General features: G+C 32.4%; 1 protein-coding gene across 1 annotated transcript; it reads right to left on the bottom strand.

Moving 5' to 3' along the window:
* Positions 1 to 1,401: 1,401 nt before the first annotated feature.
* LOC137823823 (uncharacterized) lies at positions 1,402 to 4,337 on the bottom strand. Its single transcript, XM_068629108.1, has 4 exons — positions 3,899 to 4,337; positions 3,014 to 3,107; positions 2,800 to 2,904; positions 1,402 to 1,882 (listed from the first exon to the last, which is right to left on the bottom strand). The coding sequence occupies exons 1-4, from the start codon at positions 4,066 to 4,068 to the stop codon at positions 1,610 to 1,612; spliced, it is 642 nt and encodes a 213-aa protein (XP_068485209.1). The 5' UTR covers positions 4,069 to 4,337; the 3' UTR covers positions 1,402 to 1,609.
* Positions 4,338 to 12,237: the final 7,900 nt, after the last annotated feature.

Genomic DNA, 12,237 nt, shown 5'->3' with positions numbered 1-12,237 from the left:
TAAAAAAGGAAAGTTCTGCAAGTTGACCTAGTTTATCATGTTTTTTTAACTTCAATTTCTTCAAAATTAAAAACTACAACTGCTAATTTTACATACAAATTTTATTTTTCAACATTTTTATGTGTAGAAAAACACTATTACACATACCATAAAATATTCACTTTAATTCCTTAATTAAAATTAATGCATTTATTTTTCAACTCCAAATTTCTAATTTTTAACATTTCCTAAATAACATTTTTTATTTATAAAAAGACCTACTCGCATTATTATTCCACATTTAAAATAAACCTACATAATTTTCTTTTATCATCTTTCTCTATATTAATATATTACTATTCTTGTTAACTGATCTGGGTCGGGCACTGGTGGTGGATACTACCTTACTATGTCTTTGTCGCAACTATGACTTCAAAGCTCAACCGATGATGTTGCACCTGTAAATTACAATTCGACTATCAAATCATTGAGAACACTTATTAGTATGCAATGTATATAGCATAGAGTCAACTTACATAGTGGTTAAGGTCTCACAGCCCTTTTATAGTAGTCGTCAAACATTGATAACTGCGGAATTTATCCTTTAATATTTTATATTTTGGGGTTACATCTTTTTGCAGAGCATGGTCTCAGAGTGGGTAAATGTTCTTGCTTCTTCTTTCAACAACTAACTGAAATCAGATAAAATATTCTTTTTGGTGTTTAGGCCGTGTTAATTTTACCAGAAGTGAAGAATGGACGTTCTTTTGGAGATAATGAGCCTTATCATGTTTGGACCGATTTCTAAAGTTATGGTGTTCTCAACATTGACCGGACTAGGAACTCACATGTACCGGACTAGGAACCCAAATGTTTACACTATGTGCCAAACATGCCCTCATCGAGTCGTAGATCAAACAGTACAATTACATACACTTATGTTTTAAAATTAATATATTTTTTTAACTTAATCATTCAATTATATCACATGATTCCATTACCTCCTAATTCTTTACAAAATTTGCTTATTTATATTTCTTTAAAATATATATTTTCAAAAAATTATTTATCTCATTTACTTCTCTAAATAACTAAATCTTATATACTTACTAAATATAATTATTTATTTATTTTCCTTAATATTTCCTTCAAACAATACTTTTCAATTAATTATTTTATAATTTTTCCCAAAAATTTTCTATTCTTCTTATTTAATGTAATAAATCAAAATGCCAAAAAACGAATAACAAACCAGCTCACAATGTCAAAACCACATAAAATGTGATTTTCCCACACAAACTGAGTTAATTCGTCACAAAAAAGAATGTAAATATTTTTTTTCGTTCAGTCTTCCGTCGATATAAAACACATTGTACAAATTTGACTTTACAAATTAACAAACCTTAACCTCTGACACAGAAAAAACTCAGAAGTACCAAAATGCATTTTAACTTGTTGGCGACTGGACAAGATTCATGAGCTGCATTTCTTTTCAGGTGTATATACATTTCACGGACTGCAGGAGACATACAAATGTTCGTCTGAACCAATCCATTCACCCACAAATGAGCAAATGATTGATTGAATGTGAATAACAGTCACTAATATTTCGAAAATATTTCGAAAAGAATCACTCTGCATTATCAAGGGCAGCAATTTCATATCTAACTTCTTCTAGGTGTTCATTTATGGTCATCACAACATCCTGAACACCTCTAATAGATTCATTTAGAGCATTATCATACTCAGCATCTGCTTCTGCTTCTTCAGTTCCAGAAGCTTCAGTAATCTCCTGAACATTAACACACTCATGCTCTGTTGGTTTTGTAAATTTGCAGTTCTCATGGCTCACCAGACGTTCAGATGGGCGACCTGCTTTCTTTAACATCTGAATGGTGACAGTCTATAAAGTAAAGTCATCTGTCAGCAAAGACTTTTTTGTACAAGTCACAATTAACACCACCAACCAGAAAGAGGACAGACAAAATAAAATCATTCCATTCAACAAAATTATCCTTCTTTTACCTTATAAACTAATACTAGGGCATGTATCTGCTCAGAAAGTAATTTTACGTGACTAAATACAACCATATTTTTAAACCCACGTGATTACATCACTTGAAAATTTTATGACATTTTTAAGAACTCGCGAATGTATTTTAATCTTCATTACTCATGATAAGATTTAGTGGTCAGTGTATTCCTCTTTGAAAAATTGCAGTTCAAGTACATGGAACAATTCTAAAATCACAAGCAGGTTACTACACAATAAAATATGCCTGAAGTGCTGCTGTCTCAATTTGAATCATGACAGGTTTCAGTTATTAAGTAGGAGAAAAACCTAGTCCAACCAAGAGTATTACTGAGAGCAAAAACTTCGTCCCAACAGAGGTAGTTTGAAGCTTACACTGGTTATGGATGTCCCAAGAAAGAAAAAAATAGAAATAATATTAGGTTTAGGTGTGTATACCTGGAAGAAACGCTCTAACAACATAAATTTAATATATAACTACTTATAGTGAATTAAGCAGGATTTCTACACTTACAAACCTAAATGAAACACTTCAACAAATTAAAACAGTATAACAACAGCTGGATATCAATGGACAAAGTATGCTTAGTTGATATCCAGATAGCACAGAACAAATTAAATCCAAAACATCTTTGGTAACATGCTTTAGTCTGATAATCAATTTCCAGAAAGATAGAAGGTAAAGCAAAGTACAAGATAGATTTTTTAAAACAATAAAAACAATTACAAAACTGAATTTTATTTCAATAAAGGAACTATTCTATTCATAAAATGAACCAGTTACATACCAGAAGCAGATTCTGCTTTTCTTGATCTTGAACAGCTCTAAGGAGCTGTGCTAGATCTTCTCGGCAGTAATCAGAGCTCCTAAACAATCCCTCCATTTCAAGGACCTATGCTAAATCAGAAAAAAGAAAAGAGTTGAACAAATGCAGTAAAATTAAACAAAACCCCATTTTTTGTTAAGTTAAGAAACAAATAATGTTTGGATCGTGGTCATACTTTTTTCGAGCAATCATTAAACTCTATTGTCATTTCACTGCAAAGCTGCTTATAAGCCAATTCCCCTCCATTAGCCATGTAGTCAGAAAACCCCCTGACAAGTTAGACATCCAACCAAAGTCTCAAATTCCAATGTAATTAAAGCTAGTAAACACTATAATGACAAACTCTAACTATTAAACTTGTCATGGAAAAGTAACATTGGCTAGCTTAGGGGTTTAATTTCTATAGAAAAATTACATTCTCAAATTATCAAAACTCATTATAGCGACGAAATTTAAAGCAGTTATTATAAAACTCAACAAACTTACCTCACATGTCAAACTTTAATAGGATAACTGCGTAAACCGCGGCATCTAAATTATATTCATAACTTTTAAAGTAATAGTTAACAAAGAGCAATCTTTCAATGCATGTTAATCTATGATTGGATGACAACGAATTATAATTCAGTAAAAGAAAAAATAAATTAAATGGAAAAAAAGATACCTAAGGGTTCATTTCCTTGTACTTCTATTTTCCTTTTTCATTTCTATTTCCACTTTTTAATCACAAAATTGTCACCTTAATATGATATATTTTCCCATTTTCAAAGATTTACAAGAATGTGAAAGAAACTTTTTCTTGTTTTGTTTTTTGTTCTCTGTACAAGTCTCTGAAAACAGGGAACAGTGAGAACAAGTGGCGGATGTGTAACTAAAAAGAGAAACTGAAAAAACGAAAATGAAAATAGAAAACAAATAACTATTTTTCCCTAAAGCTCAAATTATGAACCCTAAATATCAGTAACATTAACGGAGCCATGGGTTCAAATAACTGGCAGAAAAAACTGATTTGACACTTCATTTGACGGAATCCAAAAAGCTTTGTAAGAAATTTATTAACCTTTTGAGCTTGGAATATGCTTCGGCCCTGCGTTGCTGAATTGCAAGGAAATCGCGAAGCAGCAGAAGGACTTTGGGTGGATCAACCTCCATCGTCTCCTTTAACGAGACCTTCTTCTCGAAATCCAAATCTTCTTCCGACATCGCTCGCTGCGACGTTTCTTCACTCATCTCCTTTTCTTCAAGAAATGTAGCTACCTTTTTATACCACCACTGTCGTTTCTTTCTCTCGCTCACGCTCCCAATTTTCCCCCTTTGAAAACGACCACGTTTAGATTTCTTTTAGGAGAAGTTTTAAAACATAAATAATTTTTTGAAAAAGAATCCCTTATCAAAGTATAAAATCTCTTTTTTTTTATCAAACTCCAAATTAGAAAAAAATTAAATAATTTTGAAAGATAGGAAGAAATGAGTCATAAGTACACAACAATAAATAACTAAATGCTCCACAAATTAAAAAAAAAAATACACCATATTAAAAGATAGAAAGAAATGAATCAATAAGTACACAAGAATAAATAAACAAATGCACCTGTTAACCATAGTATGTATAGATAATAAGATGAACAACAACTTAGAAGCAACAAATAAAAAACTAAAGATGCTTTGAGGAAAAAAAATTCAGCACAATGACAATGGCACAATATTTAGCACCATTACAAGATAGTTGTCATACTAAAGCAATTTCCACTTCCATCACACACTACAACATTTTTTATTTTAAAAAACATTAAAAAAAGATGGTTGCCTAAATATAGAAGAGGTTCAGTTGTAGAGATTTGGCTTAAAGACTATACACACATGTGTAATTTTTTAAGTCACGAATATAAAAATGTTGATACTTTAAGTCATTAGTATAAATTCGTTGATATTTTAAGTCATGATTATATGTGTGACCTTATGATGGGTTAAAAAATCTGAATTAAAATATATACAATTTTGCGAACACATTTTTTTTTTACACTCTCGTGAAAAATGCATTTAATACACGGCGTTTCCCTCTCACTAAATATGCATTTTTCCTCTGTTCTCACTATACGTTCTTCCTCACCATCTTTCTCCGTGTGTCTCGCGTTCCTCACTTGTTAGGTTTGTTTGAATAAAAAAAATTTATTGTTTTTTTGATTTCGATACTTTGATTTTAGTATTTTGAATTGAATTTTTTCACGCGCTAGGACATTTTCTCCTTGGAAGCCAAATGGATCTGGAGTGTTTGGGATTTTGAATTGAGACTGGGATCACTTGGAGGTGAGATAGCATTTGGAATTTCTTGATTTGATATATATGTGTTCAGGTATGTGTTCTACTTGTTCTGACACTGATTAGTTATGAGTTGAGTTGTTTTCATGGTGTACTTGTTAATTGTAATTGCTTTGGTGTGCTATTATCATCATCATCTTCCTTTGCCTACTCTTTTTCCGTAGCATGTTACTGGTGTGACAAATTCTTCTTGTTTTTTCACCACTTTTTCTTTAGGAGTCGCCATGTATCTCTGCTAGAAAAACATATAATAGAAAAAATAATGAAACCATTGTATAGATCAAATCACTATATTGAAAAGATATGGTCCCAAACTAGGGTAATGAGTCATGCAAGTTGGTTAAGCACATCAGAATGAAAGTTGAAGATACCCTGTTCCAAACATATTATGACCTCATTTAAAGACATTCTGGCTGACTTTCCTAAATATAGGCACTGTTTATCTTAGTTCTAAAATTAATCATCTAACATCATTATATAATCTACATACTGGTCATAATAGTTCATATAACAATGTCATTCTACATTATTTTTCTTTTAATTGTGTAACCATGAAAAGTACATATATGGATGAAGGTAGGTAAAATCAACCCTTCAAACATATGATCAAAGAAATACATGTTCCCGAGCCAAAATAATTTTAACCAAGTATATAGGTATCAAAGGTACAAGGATTAAACTTCTCAATATTCATTATTTCTAATTAAGTAGACTTCAAAGTGCTTGTAACAGAAAATGCCATATTTGATTAAGACTAAATAGTAATATCTATAAGCTTAAGTAAGGCACACGTGATCTTTCCCTTCAATTATGGTAATTGTAAATGGATACCACCCTATTTCCATTGTAAACTCTTCCCACAATGAACATAGTTCTAAAGCTCTATCTTTCGCATCCTCATCATTGTATTTTTTTTTCTTCATAGCTTCAAGGAATGGTCTACTATCAAGCTCCCCCATTCTCTTCAAACCAACACTATCATGACAAGATACCTCTTTAAGGCCCTGCAACATATAAAATTTTGAGAAAGTTTAGAAAAAGTTAGAAAAATTCAAAACACAAAAGTACCAAATGTGTTTTGAAACCCAAACATTGTCATAGTTTAAACGTTGTTAACTAGTTTGCAATACACTTCAATATGGAAATGTAGGTGATTCAAGGTATGTTACTACATCAAATATATGGTATGTTGGAGGAGACATATTCACAGTTGATATACTACTTGAGTTTGTAATACTTTTGAAATATGAATTAATATGTTATCCATATAATATTAGAGCTTTTCTTTTTTGCTTTCAATTTCTTGTTTTTATTAATGTTTACATCTTGTTGTGTTTTTCATAATTTGCTTAGAGAGAAATTTGTGAAGTGTATTGGGATAGTATTTGGCTAGGAAAGTCTTGGTACTTTAGTGATCCTCAGTGGTCCACCTCCCTTCTCTGAGAAACTACCTAGTGCACTAAACTTAGCTTTTCTCTTTGGGAATTGTTTTTAACACAAGCTTTTATCATGTTTAAACATACTACTCACCTTAGTGAAAGTGACTTAAGTTCTACAAAAACCTTTTTAAAAGAAATGGCTCAAGATCTCCTGTCACTTTAGCTAAGGAAATTACAACATGAGAATCAAATTATTGAAGGGAAAAGAGAAAGAGATTTTCATCTTGTAATTTTAGAGGAGGAGTTAAGAATGATCAGAGAAAGAGTTGATTATATTGAAAAAACTTAAAAAAACTCAACCCTCTAGTTCTAGGTTTAGTGATTCCCACTCTGAAGAAAGGAGTCTTAGAATGCATGACTATTATCAAACTACACCTAGAATAATTAGAAGAGAAAGCACTAGAATAGAAACCATAGTTGACTTACCACATTTCTATGGGAAGGAAAATGTTGAAATCTACTTAGATTGGGAAATGAAAGTATAACAACAATTTGCATGTCACCATGTTAGTGAGGAAAGAAAAGTACATGTGACAACCTTAAGCTTTCAGAATAATACTATGTATTAGTGGACATCCCTAGAAAGAGATAGACGCCTTCATAAGTAACCTCCCATTACATATTAGAATGATCTTAGGGAGCCTTGAGGAGTCACCATATTCCTTCTTACTATAATAGGGAGTTAATGGACAAGCTCCAAAGACTCCAACAAAAGCATATGAGTGTAAAAGAATATAAGTAAAAAATGGAGATGTATATGATGAAAGCATCCATTAGATAGGAAAAAACTACCACCATATATAGGTTTTTAGGTGGTCTCAGTCTTGAGATAAGGGATAAAGTAGAACTTCTGCCCTAGAGGGATCTTAATGACTTGGTCCAACTTTGTATCAAAGTTGAACAACAAAATTTAAGAAAAGGATTAAGTCATAAGAAAGTTCTTACTCTAACTCTTATCCCAAGAAAAAGTATAAAAGAGAGTGTAAAAGGGAGGAGAGTTATCCTAAAGATCAAACCAAACTAGAAACTCCCAAAAGTATAGATAGGGAGAAGATGTGCAAACCCCACATACACACATTAGGTAAATTCAATGTTTTAAATGTCTTGGTAGAGGTCATGTAGCATCTCAATGTCTCAATAGAAAAACTATGATCTTAAGCGGCAAAGATGAATATAGTAGCCAAGAGGAAAAAACTAGTGATATTGTAGTGTCTGATAAAGAAAAGAGTGAGGGTGCATATCCTTGTGAGAAAGAATTATTGATGATTAAAAGAACCTTCAACAATCAACCTATTGTGAAACAAGAGTCATAGAGAGAACATCTTTCATACACTTGTTATCTCATTGTTGACAGTGGCTCTTGTTGCAATTGTTGTAGCATTAGGTTGGTTGAAAAACTTAACCTACTAGTTATTCCCCACCCCAAGCCTTATAAGTATAGTGGTTAAATGAAGAGAGGGATTTAACTGTAAATAAAGAGGTAAAAGTCAATCTTTTTGTGGGTATAATGACAACATTTTATATGATATAGTACCCATAGAAGCTTGTCATATCTTATTAGGAAGGTATTGGAAATTTGATAAGAAAATTATGCATAATGAACTTACCAACAAGATTACTTTTACCCATAATAATAAAAAGTTTGTACTTTTTTTCCTCTAACACCTTCACAAGTAGTGGAGGATCAAGTACACATGAAAATAAAAAGACTGAAGAAAAAAAAATCCTCGAAAATCAAAGGGTAGTTCTTAGGGATAATGCTGAGGCGTGGGAGAAGAGTGTCCCTTCCCACGAGGTCATTTAGATAGAAACAAATGTGATAAAAAAAATTAAGAAAATTATTCTATGTTAACAACCTCCAAGCCTTCTTCTTTGTAAATGAGCACTTACATGCACTACCACACTTTCAAAATCCAGTGTTTTACCTCCTGGAGTCAAAATTCTTTTAAAAAAATTGGTGATGTGTTCTCTAAGGAAGGCCCAATTGGATTTCCACCTTGTAGGGGCATGGAACATAAAATAGATTTAGTGCTTGGAGCTAGTCTACCAAATAGACCAACATACAAAACTAATTCAAAAGAAATTAAGTAGATAGAATCCTAAGTTCAGGAATTGTTGGAGAATGGTTGAGTGTAAAAAAGTCTATGTCATTGTGTTGTACCTGTTTTATTGGTGCCTAAGAAAGATGGAAAAATGGAGAATGTGTTGTGATTGTAGAGCCATCAATAATATCACCATCAAATACAAGCATCCAATTCCTAGACTTGAGGATATGTTTAATGAATTGCATGGGTCCACTATGTTTTCTAAAATTGATCTCAAAAGTAGTTATCATCAAATTAGAATTAAAGAGGGTGATGAGTGGAAAACTGCTTTTAAGACCAAATTTGATGGTTAGTAATGCCTTTTGGTCTTACAAATGCACCTAGCACATTCATGAGACTTATGAATCATGTCTTTAGGGATTGTATAGGTAAATATGTAGTAGTTTAATTTGATGATATTCTAGTTTTTAGTCATAGTCTAGAATCACATTTAGTTCATCTTAGGGAAGTTTTATTAGTTCTTAGGAATAATAATTTACTTGCTAATGTAGAGAAATGCACTTTTTGTGTTGATAGTGTAGTTTTTGTACGTTTTATAGTTAACAAAAATGGGGTACATGTTGACCCCGCAAAAATCAAAGTCGTCCAAAAGTGGCCAACACCATAGAATATAGGAGATGTTAGGATATTTCATGGTTTAGCAAGTTTTTATAGACGTTTTGTTCCCAACTTCTCAAGTCTAGCTTCACCTCTCAATGAATTGGTGAAGAAAGACATTCCATTATGTTGGAGTGAGAAACATGAGAAAGTCTTTTAATGGCTGAAAGCTCAACTCATCAATGCACTCATTCTAGTACTTCCAAACTTTTCAAAAACTTTTGACCTAGAGTGTGATGCATCGGGAGTACGCATAGGAGCAGTGTTATTGCAGGGTGGGCACCCAATTTCTTATTTTAGTGAAAAAATACATGGTGCAGCGCTCAATTACCCCCACCTATGATAAATAGTTATATGCACTTGAGAGGACCCTGCATACTAGGGAACACTAGTTGGTTTCAAAAGAATTTTTTATTCATAATAATCACTAAAGTATCTTAAGGGTCAGCGTAAATTGAACAAACGCCATGCAAAGTGAATGATGGAATTTCTAGAGCAATTTCCTCATGTTATCAAATACAAGGGAAATATAAACATTATGGTTGATGCTTTATCTCGGAGACATGCCTTATTTTCTAATTTGGAGCCCAAATTCTTGGATTTGAAAACATACCTGAGCTTTATGAGCATGATCAAGATTTTGCAGCAACCTTTGTTAATTGCACACATAGGGCACAAGGAGATTTCTACATTTTTTTTAGGGGTATTTTTTTAGAGAAGGAAAATTGTGTATACCTCAAGGAACATATAGAAAATTCCTTGTCAAAAAGTCACAAGAAGAAGGTCTTATGAATCATTTTGGAGTTGATAAAACTCTAGATCTTTTAAAAGAAAATTTATTTTGACTCCATATGAGAAAAGATGTCCAAAGACAATGTCATAGATGTATTTTTTGTTTAAAAGCTAAGTCTAAGACAATGCCTCATGGACTTTATATTCCTCTACCTCTTGCATGTGCCCCATGGGAAGACATCATCATGCATTTTATTTTAGGGCTTTCTGAGACATCCATCTGTATGGTAGTGGATATATTTAGCAAGATGACACGTTTTATACTTTGCCATAAAGTGGATGATGCTAACAACATCTCTAAACTCTTCTTTAGAGAAGCGGTATGACTTCATGGACTACCTAACACTATAATTTTAAATAAAGATCCAAAATTTGTTAATCATTTATGGAAAACTCTCTGGGAAAGGCTAGGAACAAAACTAATTTTTCAACCTCTTTTCATCCTCAAACTGATGGACAAATAAAGGTATTCAATAGGTCTCTATCAACTACGCTAAGGTCAATCATGAAAGGAAATCACAAATTTTGGGATGAGTACCTTCCCCATATAGAGTTTGCATACAATAGAGTGGTCCATAAGACTACTAACATTTCTCCATTTGAAGTTGTAGATGATGAAAATCATCCGACCTCAAAACTTTCGGCTAAGACGACAGACAAAGATCGAGACTTATTGAAGAGATTGTAAAGTCTTTTTCTTATTTTTAGCCTTGTAAGTTTTGTAAAGAGTGGTGTAGGATTTATTTGGGCTTGTATTTGAGCCAGGTATAGGGCCTATTTTTTTTAGCCATGTATTGGGCCTAGTAGAATAGGATGTAAATAAGATAGAAAAACCTAGATAGAGTCACATTTGGGCTTCTTTTGGCCCAAAATAAAACCTAGACAATTTAGGGTTTTGGAAAGCATTCTAAGGAGGCATGGGTGGGACTTACATGGCAAGGGAAGTGTGAATGGCCAGCTGAACCAACACATGGAAAGCATGAGTGACACATAGTTGCACCTCATTTGATAGGATTCCTCTCCACTTACAAACCGTCACTTGTCTCACTATGAATGGAGAGGATTTGCTCCAATTATAGAGTGACATTTGTCAAGATTTAAGTGGAGAGTATAATCAGATTGTTGGCACCATTTTAGACTATAAATAAAGGTGCTTAGACATGTAATTTTCATATTTGAATTGATAATGAAATGCTGCCCAAATTGCTAGCTCATTTATCTTCAAATTTTCACTCTCAAGTTTGCACTTCTATTACTATTTTGCTTGAATCTTCTTAGAAGTTGGCCTCACCTCTTCTAAGCTTCTACTTCTTCTTTTCATTTCATCTTCTCCACACTTCAATTCAACCATTGATGTCACTTTCAAGTCCATTCTTTCGCAACATACAAAACTACAACAAAGAAAAAGCCAAAACAAGCTAGTTTTGCATCAGTATGTGTTAGAATGTATGGCCAAACAAGAGGGGGTGAATTTTTTCACAAGATTTCCGCAAAGATTGGAAGTAGAATGAAAAGTTTTGTAAAAGTAGTCAATAGATTTTCTGTTCAAATGGATAAAATTTCATATTAACAATTCTTTATGAAAAATCAATTAGTTGTTTTATCGAAACAACTAATTGTTTATACCAGAAAACAAAGAGCGGAATATAAAGTAGTGTATAAGATCGGGGAAATAGAGATTCACACATAGATTTATACTGGTTTACTCTTAACCAAGAATGTTAATCTTGAACCCCTCAAGAACACACAACACTCCTTAGCAACGCCATAGTTTCCAGAAACCCTTTCAGAAACTGACTTACACACAATTATAGTATTCAAAGAAGGAATTAGAATACACCTGGGTTTTACAAAGAAGTAGTAAAAATGAATAGAAAATCCAGTTCCCATTTCACACACAAGCAATGATCCAAAAGCTCTCAATATTCTCTTGAAAATGTTTTTAATAAACCCTCTTTCTTGTTCATTTCAAATGATCATAAAACAGTTTTTATATGGACTCAAAAAAGGATTAAAACTATTAGATCATTAATCAAAAGCAGTTAGAAATATTTAAAAATATTTTGGAATTCATAATAGAATTTTGTTAGAAAAACAACTAATTGATTTGAAAAACAACTAATTGAGTGAAAAATAACTTATTGATT

The sequence above is a fragment of the Phaseolus vulgaris genome, chromosome 8, assembly GCF_000499845.2.
Source record: "Phaseolus vulgaris cultivar G19833 chromosome 8, P. vulgaris v2.0, whole genome shotgun sequence".
Lineage (NCBI taxonomy): Eukaryota > Viridiplantae > Streptophyta > Magnoliopsida > Fabales > Fabaceae > Phaseolus > Phaseolus vulgaris.
The sequence above is the reverse complement of the archived record's forward strand: the minus strand, read 5'-3'. Positions and strand labels throughout refer to the sequence as shown.